This window comes from Sander vitreus, chromosome 10, assembly GCF_031162955.1.
Source record: "Sander vitreus isolate 19-12246 chromosome 10, sanVit1, whole genome shotgun sequence".
NCBI classification, from domain to species: Eukaryota; Metazoa; Chordata; class Actinopteri; order Perciformes; family Percidae; genus Sander; species Sander vitreus.
In genome coordinates this window covers 19,648,603-19,662,203 of record NC_135864.1, presented here as the reverse complement: position 1 = coordinate 19,662,203, position 13,601 = coordinate 19,648,603, and the positions used below count along the sequence as shown (strand labels likewise).

The 13,601-nt window shown below is 41.6% G+C and overlaps 1 protein-coding gene across 1 annotated transcript; it reads right to left on the bottom strand.

The window, feature by feature from the left end:
* Positions 1-1,304: 1,304 nt before the first annotated feature.
* Positions 1,305-13,457, bottom strand: spon2a (spondin 2a, extracellular matrix protein). Its single transcript, XM_078261471.1, has 6 exons — positions 13,285-13,457; positions 9,089-9,317; positions 6,793-7,013; positions 3,017-3,208; positions 2,521-2,692; positions 1,305-2,286 (listed from the first exon to the last, which is right to left on the bottom strand). The coding sequence occupies exons 2-6, from the start codon at positions 9,315-9,317 to the stop codon at positions 2,099-2,101; spliced, it is 1,002 nt and encodes a 333-aa protein (XP_078117597.1). The 5' UTR covers positions 13,285-13,457; the 3' UTR covers positions 1,305-2,098.
* Positions 13,458-13,601: the final 144 nt, after the last annotated feature.

Here is a 13,601-nt window from a genome sequence, read left to right as displayed (position 1 = left end):
ACCTCTAGTGACAGGCCTATGAATCACGATAGTGATTACGTTGTGCACTGTAGGATGCTTTTAGTTTTATGTTCCGCAGTATTACAGCGGAGGCGGACCAACACGCCTGAAATAAAAAGTTAAATCACTTTAATGAAATAAAGAAATAAAAAATGCATTAGAGTCAAGCCAGTAGCCTACCAATGCCATATTTAATTTGTGGAGCTATTGTATAGGCCATCATCTACTAACTAAACTGATCACAAGATGAGATGCCTTACAATTTGGGTGGCTTACCACCTTTGCTCTAGGATTTCTTGGTGGAAACCCAGTCTCTTATTACAAATCTTAAAAAAAAAAAAAAAAAACATTGACATTTGAAAGTCAATATTTTTGCTTTAGAAACACAAAAACATTATTACAATTTGAGCTGCTGTTCATATCACAGAACAAAACCTTATCTATATTATTTTAGGAACATATACATGGCACTATGCAACATATTTTGTGATTTGATTTTTTTTTTTAAATAATTAATTGCAATGTAAAACATATAGTGCAAAAAAATAGGCATTTACGCAATTAAAGTACCATACAAGTAGATACAATCTTACCTAAGACTCTTGATCAGTCTTTGTATTTCAATTATGATTAAAAGTGATCTCAGTTGTGATGCATTTTGACCTACAGAACACAGCAGATATTCTGTTCATTATTATATGTGGTATATTAGTAGTAGTTGCAACTGTTGTTGTTGATTGTGACCACTAGGAGGTGCAACCCCGCTATAAACTCTTCAATGCAGTGCAGTGCGGAGTCAGTATATATAGGGACGTTCTGCCAGAGAATATAATAATATTCTACTATTTTTATTATTATTATTACTACAATTCCCATGAGTAATTATTATTTTTTATTATTATTTAATTTAATTTATTAACCATTAAAATCCCCCACAGAAAGTATCCCATCTATGAAGTAATCAACGTTTAGGATATAAATATACTGTGGAATACATATAATTCTCATCTATAAATATATAGAACTGTGACTTCTATTTTGGTGAATATAAGGAATCATACGCTTTTCACACTGTGATATATATGGCTGTGTATTTTTACATTTAAACTGTGAGTTCTTTGGACAAAAATAAAAATACTGGTCAAATTATGCACTGGCATACACAAATAAATTGACTTCATCATGTATTACTGGAACTGTGCAAATCAGGAATGTCCTTTGGTCTCACTTTGCAACTGAAAAGCAATACAGGGGAACAAAGTAACAGACTTTTTCTACTTGAAAAACACACCTCCATATTTATTCATGAGTTATACAAGATAAGATACATCATACAGTATATACAAAATCTCAACATTGAAATATCAAAAGATATAATAATCCAAATATTTATCTTTCTTTCTATAAAAACCTTTCTTAAAAAAAAGTATCTTATTATGAAATAGGCCAGCTTCTTCAGCTATTAGGTGTTTCTTGTGAAAGGTGATATTTATAAATCGGGGTTGGGGTGTGAGGTTATTTTGAATAAGATGCATGTGCCAAACATGTATAGGTTGTAAACTAATACCTCCATGCCTGTAAAAGTATGCAGTATGTGTAAGAATCTTTGTGTGCATACATGTAACAGTGTGTGGAAGATTCCTGACTCTGGTGTGCCACGATAAGCGTACAGATTAAATGCATATATTTGTTGATAATGAACAAACTATAATAAGTCTCAAACTTTTCTTTAAAGAGGGCCACTTTTGCCTCTTAATTTTCTCTACTCTGCATCTACGTGAATTTATAAAAATCCCTTTTTATCTGAACACATTCAAAGTGTTATCTCAAACATTTATTAACTGTCCAACACTCAGACTTAAATTTTCCTTTATTGCCATTAAAATACACCCAGAGGAGTGTACACTCTAATACTAACAGGCTGCACAGGTAAGGCAGCAAGTCTTTCATTTTCACAATTTGACTGTGACAAACACAAAAATCCTTTGCATTATCAAGGAGATGCTCAAAATTCAGCAACATTTCTCAGTCCAGCAGTAATAACATGAGAGTCCCAGTGTTGAATACTGGCAGTATCTGTGCTTGTGCACGCTGTGGGTTACTGGAGTCTCATACAGCTGTGTGGTACACATTCAGTCTGTTCCTCAAGCTCAGGGCAGGGGACACCAGCATTGGCCGGCCGCAAGAGGATGTATCGTGTGCGGTGGCGGACACCACCTCTAGAGCAGGGACCAAGACACAAACCCCAGGGTGACCAGAGAGACACTTCACAGTCCAATGGTGTCGCTGAATCGAGGGGAAAGAGATGTGAGAAAAACACAGTGTGTGTGAGTAAAGAAAGAAAGAGTTCAGAAGTACAAATCTCTGCAGAAGATGTGCTTGTAGCCTCCATAAGTTATGTAGAACTATTTAAGTGAAATCATATTACAACTTTCATGTAATACAAATCATAATTCTTTTTTTGGCCCTTCCAGGTAAAATGTTTTGGTACCACTGATGTAGGGAGTCCTGTGGTCTTACCTGAGAAGCGCTTAGGAATAATAGAGTTTGGCAGAATATGATTGGACATTGGGGTTTGGCGGTCAGATGATCTGCTTTGTTGAGTTATCTTTATGCTGGCAATAGGTGGAAGCTCCTTTAAACGTGGATAGTAGAAGGAGTTGGCTGGATGGTTTGGCATCTGAGATGTGATCTGAACAAGTCAGCAAAGAACAGGCATATTTCATTGTGAGAGCCAGCAGCCACTCAACACAATAGTCCACTTTAAAACACATGTTGGAAAACAATAGATGGTCTATTTTATAAGACAAGCCCTTTTTAGTCAAATCACTTTAGGTCAAGCATAAGGGCCGCCAAGAAATCATTCAAGTGGAGACAGCTAAGAACAATGTCCCATTCCCATGCTGCTGACCTATTTTAAGAAGAAAACAATGGCCAACCACCTTGCTTTGCCTCACCATGGAATGGATGACTAAATTAATTAATCAATGTATGATTTTAGTTCTTGTGATGTCACCTTTGTGATGTTTTCTGGGGGGCTGGTGGGGAAGTTGGGAGAAGAGAAAGTGAATCCATTGTCTGTCCCGGCATCATAAGGCTGGAGGTCAATGATGACTTCCTGTTTCCACCGGCTGCCCTCACAGAGGTTTAGGCTGTCCACGCCAACAAACCAGTCGGGGCTGGGGACCATCTTTACCATCAGAGACAACTGTCGGTCAGAGAGAGAGAGAACGCGGTTAGTTCAAACTTTACTGTCCAAAAGGGACATTTAGTTTACAGTTAAGACTGTAGACAGAGCAATAAAGATACACAGATGGTGGCCGGGTCGGTTCAGTGGGAAGAGCAGGCGCACATAGACATGGAGGTTTCTGCCTTGACGCAGGGTTCCAGGGTTCGAGTCCAAGTTGATGGCTCATACATTGTAAGCATCACTGAAAACAAATTGAGGAGCAAGGCCGTTAAGTGCTTTAAAATTAAGAGGATGGATGTCTTTGTAGCTAATGGCATGGCTCTGGGAATTTGAGCTTTGTGTACAGTGATAATCCTCAAATGTAAGAATAATAAGAAAAAATGTAAAAGAACTAAGATCGTAATCATGTATGTAATGGTAAATATTATAACTGCTAAACATCAGCATGTTAGCATTTAACTCAAAGCTCCACTGTTCCAATGTACAGCCTCACAGAGCCGCTATGGCTGTAGACTCTGATTTCTTTCTTTCTTTCTTCATGTAGTACCCAGGAGCAAAAGACTCAGACATATAGTTTGATATTTTTTCCAAGATATTTGTTTTAATGCGGATTTCTTGTCTTTGTTTACTTTGTCAAATTATAACTGTAAATTAAACTACAGAGAAAATGCAGTGGAATACTTCAGTGGAAGACAGAGGTTACAGGACCCAGAGAGCTAGAGTAGCAATCTTAGCACAGCTGTGATTATTTTTCTAGCTCTAATTAAAAGTCTAACTGCAGCACTCTGATAGAAAAAAAAACAGAATAATAAACATCAATCGGTCTTAAGATAATTTGATTACCTCACTACAGTATTATGTGTTATGATGCCCCCTGTCTGTTGATATACGTTGTGTGTAAAATAAATTAAGTTATTAAGAAATCAAAGGAAAAAGTAAGATAAAAAAAAACACACACACACACACACACACACACACACACACACACACACTGTTGATGTCAGGCTTATACACTTTGTAACTTATAAATGCAGGGACTGGGGACTGCATGTGTGCACATGCATGCACCCACTCAGTTTCCTGTGCAGGACTGTGTCTCCTGTGTGATGGATGTTTCCTGAGCTGGTGACCTAATACAGGAAGTAACCTGGGGGTCAGCTCACATTGAAGTGGCATACGCCCAGAAAACAGCGCATTTCAAAACGCCTCCCCACTTGCGGCCTGATATTTAGGGACTTGGGCCGAGCTGCTAAGGCTCGGCGTGGGATAGGTGGGTTTGGAGGCCTAGAGTCAAACAGAGTGCTGGATAGAAGAGTGCTGGAACAGACATCAAACCAGTTCACCAGACAGAACACACCTCCTGGAACAGGACACAGGTAGTGTCAGCATGACACATGTGGTCTGTTTCTTGCCTGTGACGCAGAAACAGAGTAACCAAATCAGAAGCAGCTCTGTTGCTTTTCAGAATCCTCCACTGATCCCCTCCTTCCTTCCTTCCTTCCTTTCTTCCCTCCTCTGCTAACATCCCTCCCTCCTCTTGTCGTTATCAGGCTCCTCTCAAACAGTGTTTTTTTCCAAGAACCCCTGTCCTGCTATATCCATTGGGCCACTCAGCAAGGATGTCTACTCAAGGGTATCCCTTGTCACTGGCTTGATTAGTCCATGGTGGTTTGCAATAGACAGGCCAGGAAGTATCTCTGGAGCACAGACATTTACTCAAAGCTCTCATGATCCCGCTTACTTTTTCTCCATCACAGAAAATCTTCTGCAGAGCCGAAGACAGAACCTAGAAAGAAAGCCGACTTAGAAAACATGCAATTCGGTCCATAGTGCAGAGCACCTTTATGCTCAGTTGTTGTTGTCCCATTTTCTGTGGTGCCACTGATACATAAATACTTGAAGAATAATGCCCGTTGGATCCTGAATGGTACTTGTTTGCCGTTATCATCCTGTTTTGAATTACACATTTAACAGCAATAGCAGGAGGCTCATCAATATGGAGAAAGGAATCATATGTGTTTGGGATATTTGGGGCATTGCGTATGAATGTTTTGGTTTGTGGGGAAGAGAAAAAGGATGGGATTTAGATATGAGTGTGCAAAAGAGAGAAGCAGACAGGAACGCAGAATACCAGATGAAGCTGTGAACAGATCCACATCATTCAGTCTGTCATTGTCACGTTCAAAACACACATAGGTAGTCATACCCTGCTTATTTTTGCTGCTCTGTCCATTGATCTAAAACAGACTAACCCATTTAAAAGCAGCCACAGACATCATGTAACTAGATGACAAGTTGTTAAGCTGTTGTCCATGACAAGTACTTAGCAAAGATGCCCTCCGACAGGGTTGTTTATGATTTTGAAGGGCCTCCGGCTCCAGGCAGTGGAATATCCAATGAACAAATGTAGGTCACCAGACTTTCAGGCAGGCACACACCTATTTCTAAAATAACTCCAGGGAATGTCCACCTTTACTCTTCACCTCTTTTCCTCTCTTTCATCAGCTACATTATGCTTTACACATAAAGGAATGCCTTATTTCTAGTTTTAACTCGGTGAATACTATGACACATTTTCCACAGTGCCATACCTCATTCCTACCTCAAATCCTTAGCCTTTGTTGAAGCCCTTGGAACAAATTTAGCGAGTCCAACCATTACCTTTGCTTCCAAACTCACTCACTATTCAGCAGTAGTGGTACCCCACAGTCCAGCGATGAGCAAAGTTGTACCATAGTTGGACATTGCGCCTGCAGCCCAACAGCAGTCCACATTTATCAGCCCATTCACCATGAGGTAATATGAGGCTTCAGCAGTGTTCACAGGACTGTGTCTAGCTAAGAAAAAGCTCAGCACAACCCCACATAACACAGCATAATGTACATTTTACTTACTACAGTTTAAACAAACAAGACATTTTAATTATTGCGCTTTAGAGCTGCTGGTAAGCAGATTAACATCGTACAGAGCCAGGCTAGCTGTTTCCTCTGTTTCCAGTCTTTATGCTAAGCTAAGTTAACCAGCTGCTGGCTGTACAGACATGAAGTGGTATCCATCTTCTCATCCAACTCTCGGTAAGAAAGTGAATAAATGCGTGGCCGGGTTGGCACAGTGGGTAGAGCAGGCGTATAGAGGTTTACTCCTCGACGCAGTGGCTGCGTGTTCGACTCTGACCTGCGGCCCTTTGCTGCATGTCATTCCCCCTTCTCTCTCCCCTTTCATGTCTTCATCTGAAAAATAAAGGCCTAAAAAAGTGAATAAATGTGTTCCCCAAATTGTGAACTAAAATAAAAAACTAATTTTACTAAACTTCATCCTGAGCTCACAGAGTTCAGTGAGACAGGCAGCAGAGTGCAGGATGGATGTGGCCGTTTGTGGTTGCAGGGCTTCAGCACATGAGCTAAACTTAGTATGATTGGATAGTGGAAAGATGTGGTGAAGTGTTTGGTCAGAGCGGATGGACGACATTATGGGGAGGCTCGGGTCACCAAATGACTGAATACATTTAGTGAAACAGTCGGTTTGTGTGACTTACTGTGTCTGAGCATGTGTGTGCTTTTGTGAATGAGTATTGCTGCTACTTAAGTTTTATTTGTGCCTACCAGTGAGCTCCGGGGCTGCATGAGCAACTCCGTGGAGCTGTGCCCAATGCCATTAGGGATGCCGGCCGTTCGGTGCATGGCACCGACTGCGCGTCTCTTCCTGGCCTCCTTGGCTGCCTTCATCAGCTCCACTGTCACCCCGACTTCGGCGAAGTTCTGCACCCCTGCGCTGGCTGGAGCACCCTCCTTCCACAGCCGAAAATGGCGATTATGGCTGACCGCTAAAGGGAGAAAAGAAAAACAAGAAAGAGGAGAAGACAGGAGTAAGATGCTTATTCACTGGAATGCATATCAATGTCAATGAAGTACCACAGAGGCTCAGCCAGACGGTGAGATCATTTCCACCATGGAGCCTGTATGTATTTCTACGGCTGACTCCTACATCCTGCAATTAAACAGACAATTCTGAAGGAATTGCCCACATGCATGTCTTTGGCATTATTGCACAGTTATAGTTACGTCTTTTCTCCATCTATCACTGATAAAACCACAACACAGACTAGAGCTGCCAGGAGACAGGTCAGGATCTCAGATTTTTCAACAATTTTGAAAACCTTTATTAATACTTTTTCATACCCTTCGGGCCAACACAACCATTTGCTTCACATTCTCATATTTAGTTATGGTTATCTCTGAAATCTGTTGAGAATCAAGAGACTGATTTAGTTTAAACTGTTTGCACCGCAGGTTCTGGAACTCCGTATTGAAACCCACAGAACCACTGGCCTGGGCCAGTGGTTTTAAGGGCAGAGTAAGGTTAGCCAGAAACACGCTGACAAATGCTCTGATGGTTCTGCCTTACCTCACTTTCAGAGCTGCGTACAGGCACACATACACACCCATGCATTTATACCTAAACACTCTTGACACATTTGTATTAATGCACATACTTGCATAGAGCCACACACACAACCTGCCCAGCACACTTCACACACTATCTTGTTTCTCCCCAAACTGCCATTACTTACGCACTTAATTGCATTTCCATTCTAACAAATTTCCCACAAGCGTCAAGACCTTGAAACTCGATAACACGTCACGTTTAAGCCCCACCAAGACGTTAAAGCCTACTTCCCGGCCTTCCTAAATTGCTCGTGTTTTTTCTGTGGCCATGACAAACTCCATTCCCTCTTCCCTCTGGCAGTGTCATTGGCCCCTAGCCCCCACACAAAACCATTACAGGCCCCCAAACGCTCCCGACAGGTTATGCTTTTCTTTGTGCTATGACAAACTCCATTTCTAACAATGTTTTTGTTCCCTACCAGCAGCCTGTCAGCCCATTAGGGCCCTTGTGTTTTTCTTCCACCCCCCTGTCCCCCAGAGCCCAGGGACATTAAAAGCCATTATGGGTGTGTCAGAATCCTGTGCCTGTTTCTATATGGAGTAAGTAGCCCTTTATCCTCTGGCAGGGTGGCAGGGCACCAGTGAAAGAGCTGGAAACCAGACAAACCCACAGCCACCAGAGACAGTGATGCACAAGAGCAGTCCACCACACATACATGCACAAACACATTTACAAACATCTGCCATCCATCCCATGCTCCATGGCTTGGAGAAAAAAAGCAGAATGGAAAAGCCTGAATCGCTTCTTCTTTTCTTCCTCCTCCTCCTCCTCTTGGCTCTGATGTAAGCAGTCTGACCCCACCACACCCCAACTATCATCACCCACCTTCACCAGCCCCGAACATCACTACTCCAGTGTTTACCGCCAACACTGTGGTAAACCAGCAGAAATGTGGGAAGGAAGGGTTGAGTTGATGAAAAATAGATATATGGCTGGACAGAAGTTAGAGAAAACCCCATCTGTTAGCATTTAGACTGCCTTTCTTATTACTCTCTGCTTCTTTGCGCATTAACATCCCTCACCCCTGTGTATGTGTCTGTATGCACATATGCATGCATGCTGGCAGTGACCCCATTTCCACCTGGTACAAAAATCGGTCCTGAGTGATCCATCACAAGGGAACAGCTTTAAGTAGCCTACAGGTGGGAATGCACCCAGGACGCACACATGATGGAGAGCAAAACTCTGCCTTTAGTTGAAGCTGAAGCTAGAGCTTCATCTCACTGTGGACACCATCTCTGTCCCTGGTTTGCCTCTTCTTTAATACAACTATGCGTGGGTACATTTTGACTAAGGCAGGTCAAATAACAACCCCACCAACTCCTCACTGCTGTTGCAAGTCGGAAATTATGGTCAAAATTTATTGTATTACCACGTGTTAGAGGTAAAACTTTCCATAAGAAATGGCTGATTTTCTAATAACCAACTTCTTTGTCCCTTAGTATTTCTCACCTATGAGTTTGGACCACTGTGCAGGGGGCCGGAAGAGTGGATACTGCTTAGGGAAGGCCTGTGGGCTCCAGTGACCTGTAAAGACCAGGATGTAGGAAGCAGGACCCTTGGCTGTGCATTCTGTCCCATTGAGTGGTCGCAAAGGCCCAGCAAAAGTGAGGCAAAGGTTCAGAAGTACAACGAGTAGCTGCTGCAGCCAACCGCAGGTCAGGTGCTCTGATGACATCATCTGAAAGAAATGGAGAAATGAAAAATGGTTGCGAAAGAGTTTTCTTGAATACCATGAAATGTGTGGCACATTTTATAATCAAAAGCTGTTGAAGAGGTCTGTCAGTAGTACTTTGGCAACCTTTGTCGATCAGCAAGCAATTGAAGGGATCTTAACAGGAACATTTAGGAAACCAAACCCAGACAATACTGGAAAATCAGTAGAAAGCTGGGAAATTCCATCTTCCTGCCCTCACATATCACAACACATCCATTTTATCAAAGAACAAAGCTGATTGAACTCGTTGACCCTGGCAGCTTCTATAAAAAGAAATAGCTCGTATTCCCCTGGGCTGTGATGAGTGTGTGTTGGTCCACAGCCAATCTGTGGCTACACCGCAAAACAGTTAACATTCATCGCTGTCACTGTAATGTCTGCCACAGAAGCTGGCCTAAAATAAAACAACAGTTTTAGCAGCATCTCTGAGGATAGATGCAAATACTGTCTGCTCTGCTGCACTACTGACCTCACCGACTGCCCATCCACTGACCACCAGCTGCTGAGTCAGACTCACCCTATTAAGAGAGGCAGAGAGGGGAGGAGGGCATGTGCATCATAATTTCTCTGAACACATTTCAGTCTTACATTTCATAGTGTAGGGCTGAAGAGTTGCGTTTGGAGATGAATGTAAATCAGAGCCATGCTACTTGTCTCCTCTCTGCACCCTCCCCTTACATCTGAACACACATCCTTCCATCTCATCCTCGTCTCCACCTTATACACCCATACATCATGCCACCTCTGCTCTCCAACCTTTTTAATGGTGGCAGAATTACAGACCAACAGCCTGAAAAACTACTCTATTGTGGGCAAATGCACTGCAATGTCTCCATCTTAATTTAATTTAATATTTAATTAATATTTGTAAAATATTCATGGCAACTACCAACAGTTTTATTGTTTCTATAAAAAAAAATCACATGAATAAAGACGTGATATATGCAAGACTGCGAGTGATATGTCTGTCCAATTTGCAGCTCTGAGGACACTCACACGAATGTTCTTTAAATTTGGGCACAAATGCATGTGATGTGTGATGTTATTTCACCTTCTTCCTATTTCATTGGCAGATGTTTGAACTTTAAGACCGTTTATGACTTGATGACAGATATATTTCTCTGTCTCACAGAAAGGGAGAATGATGTTTCGTGGCTGCAGCCTTGTGTGGTGTTTCTATGGATTGATATAACTAAACCTCCAAGCAGCTGCAGAATGCAGACAGTTAAATTTGGGCAAGTTGACCAGTGCACAAAAACACACATGCAAGCAAACACACACACACACACACACACACACACACACACACACACACACACACACACACACACACACACACACACACACACACACACACACACACACACACACACACACACACACACACACACACACACACACACCCTCAACGCACATAACACACATGTCCAAGCTGCACATTGTCCCTGAAGTCTATTTCCAGAGGACAGATAGTATTACTCTGCCAATATAGCTGCAATACTCCAACTCTGACACTTTTCTGACCGCAGCCTTATATGTCACTGAGTGTTTTATCAATTCCCTGTCTCCATTAAATGTATATTAACCACTGCACACTTTTAACAGCCAGCCATAAAAATACCTTGTGTATGGAGACACACAGAGCCTAGCTTTGATCTCACTGCTCAGTCATCTGATCTTCTCACTGGCTGCAACTTTGCTGCTCTACAGGAGGCGGATAAAGCTCCAGGTCGAGATGCTTAACTATGCAACTTGTTCCAAAAAGTAACTCTCTTTCTTTTGGTCTTTTTAAGCAGTTTTTTTAATCTTGTGATTGAGATCTGTGTGCCTGGGTTAATGAAAGTTCACCTCATGGAGCTGGAGGTTTTTCACATCAGTATGTGATCTTAACTGCTAGTGTCCCGTCTGCTCTGCCCACTGTTTTGTATAAAATATAAAAGGAGGTCATTCCTGTCACTGGCTGTTGCAGAGTTTACCTCTTTTACACACACATTCCAGACAAGAAAGATCAGCATTTTAAACTGGAAAGTGATTTGATGCAGACGCTGAATGATTTGTGCTGATTTACTGTAAAGGCAGTCCGTTAATGTGATCACTGTTGCTATAATAAACATTAATCAGATGACCCTATACTACACTGAGACTTTGGTGAAGTAAACACTTCGACCTTCCCTCTCTGAACTTGTCACACTGGCACTATAACACGCTAAAGAGACATTTCTTGAATTCCCACACTGACACAACTTTACCAGTCAACACACACACAGATCTGCTACCAGTCTGTTGCTGCTCCTGAAAACACATGCAGTAATAATAATAGACTGTATGGTATTTATTGATGCATACAGAGGCACACACTTATTTTCAGTCGACATAAAGTTTACACTTTCTCACGCACACACAGGTATGCACTCACACCACGCAGACCTGCTCTCATCAGTCAACATAGACAGACACATGCAGCAGTTTTTCAGGCACAAGATACAATAAAACGAGGGGATGTGGCGCACAGCCAAATGTGGCGGCTGCCGCCCCATAGGCACCTTCACTGTGTAATTACAGCAGACTCATGCAGAGATAATACACACATCCATCTCAGCTCATATATACAGTCATGCAGGTATGCACACACAACAGATTTGTGCACACAGTGGGAGGTATGTTCGTTTTTAACGAGGGGATTGCAGGGAGGTAATTTGCTGTTTTCCCTCAGACGTTCTCAAAAATCTTTTGTTTGGTGGGGCAGTAGTGGATTCAGGAGTTTCTGCTGAGTAAAAGTATGCATCACTCTGACACTTTTTACACACTTCTGTATAATGTTCACCTTCATGCATACACAGAAACACAGACACACTCAGCCAGGCATGCATCACAACAAGGGGTCAGAAACATGATTGTTTCTTGTGGTGGGAAACCATCACAGTGTAGACAGCAGTTCAGACAGACAAGTGAGGAGGGCATGCAGAGTTTGGTTTGCCTGAAGCCACAACTTCAGCAGAGAGACCAGTGTGGATGGACAGAGTATGTTGTATAGAAACTGCACTAATAAAGGCAAAGCAACTCCCGATGCAAATGTGCAAACACATGCACAAATTAATGAAGTGTGAATTCCAATATATTTGTGTTCAGGGATACAATAAGCAAAAAAACTTCCATTGCAAAGAATGCAATTCTAACAAAAAAGACATACATGTGCACATTATTCTTGCTAAAACAAACATGTCGTAAAATTCAGTAGTGGAATATACATAAACATTTTTGAGGTACAATTTTGCTACTTGTACTTTACTAAAGTGTTTCCCCTTGATGCTACTTTATACTTCTTTTCCACTACATGCCAGAGGAAAATACTGTACTTTTATCAAACAACACTGACAACTGTAGTTACTGGTTACTTTGCAGAATAAGATTCTACACATTAAAAACATGATATATTTCGGAAACACGATGCATTGTTACAGATTAAACCACTCAAAGGAGTTTAAATCGTCTCCTCCTTAAAATCCTGCTTAAATGTTAATGCATCAGTCTTAATTATAACATAATCACAGTATTAACAGTATAATAATAATATAACACTCTGAAAGTTGGCACTCTGCAGAAATAGTAACTAACTTTCAATACTTTATGTATATTTTGCTGGCAATTATTTTATAATACACTTCTATGATAATGATATACTTTTACATTTTGAATGGATAATTATTTTCTTGGGATGGAGTACTTTTGCATTGTGGTATTACTACTTTTACTTATTAAGGGATCGGAAGATTTCTTCCACCACTGCTCATTTACTAAAAAAATACATTATCTTCACCAGATAAAGAAACAAGCTTACGGGATCTCATATGGCTAAAAAAGCTTTCCCACTTGCATGCATACTCTCAGACTCTCGTACAGAGAATGAATGGAGGCTCAGTGTGTGTCCTACCTGTGTTGGGTCAGTCAGTCAGTGACAGAGAGAGAAGCTGCAGCAGAATCACACTGTTGGGACCTCAGAGAGGATACAGCTACACTTCACTGCAACCGGCTGTCTGCCTTATCAGCCTTTATCCCTCTATACTCTGTCTTTATCTCCTTTCTCTTCCCTCTCTCATTGTATCTCCTCATATTACCTCTCTTTCTCTCATTGCCTCTCGCTTTCTCCTCCCCCTCCTTCCTCTTTTCTCCCCCTACGTCTCCTTGTATGGAAAGGCAGTTAACTGCCTCACTCCTCTCCTCCACTGTCCCTCTCTTTTCTCCCTCTAT

Bases quoted from the DNA above. Each gene is read 5' to 3' on its own strand.
- spon2a (XM_078261471.1), bottom strand. From the start codon at position 9,317: ATGATGTCATCAGAGCACCTGACCTGCGGTTGGCTGCAGCAGCTACTC. The intron at 3,209-6,792 runs GTAGGCACAAAT...TCTGACCGACAG, and splicing joins TGCAGCCCCGGAGCTCACTG to TTGTCTCTGATGGTAAAGAT. The intron at 2,693-3,016 runs GTGACATCACAA...TGACTTGTTCAG, and splicing joins CCCCAGAAAACATCACAAAG to ATCACATCTCAGATGCCAAA.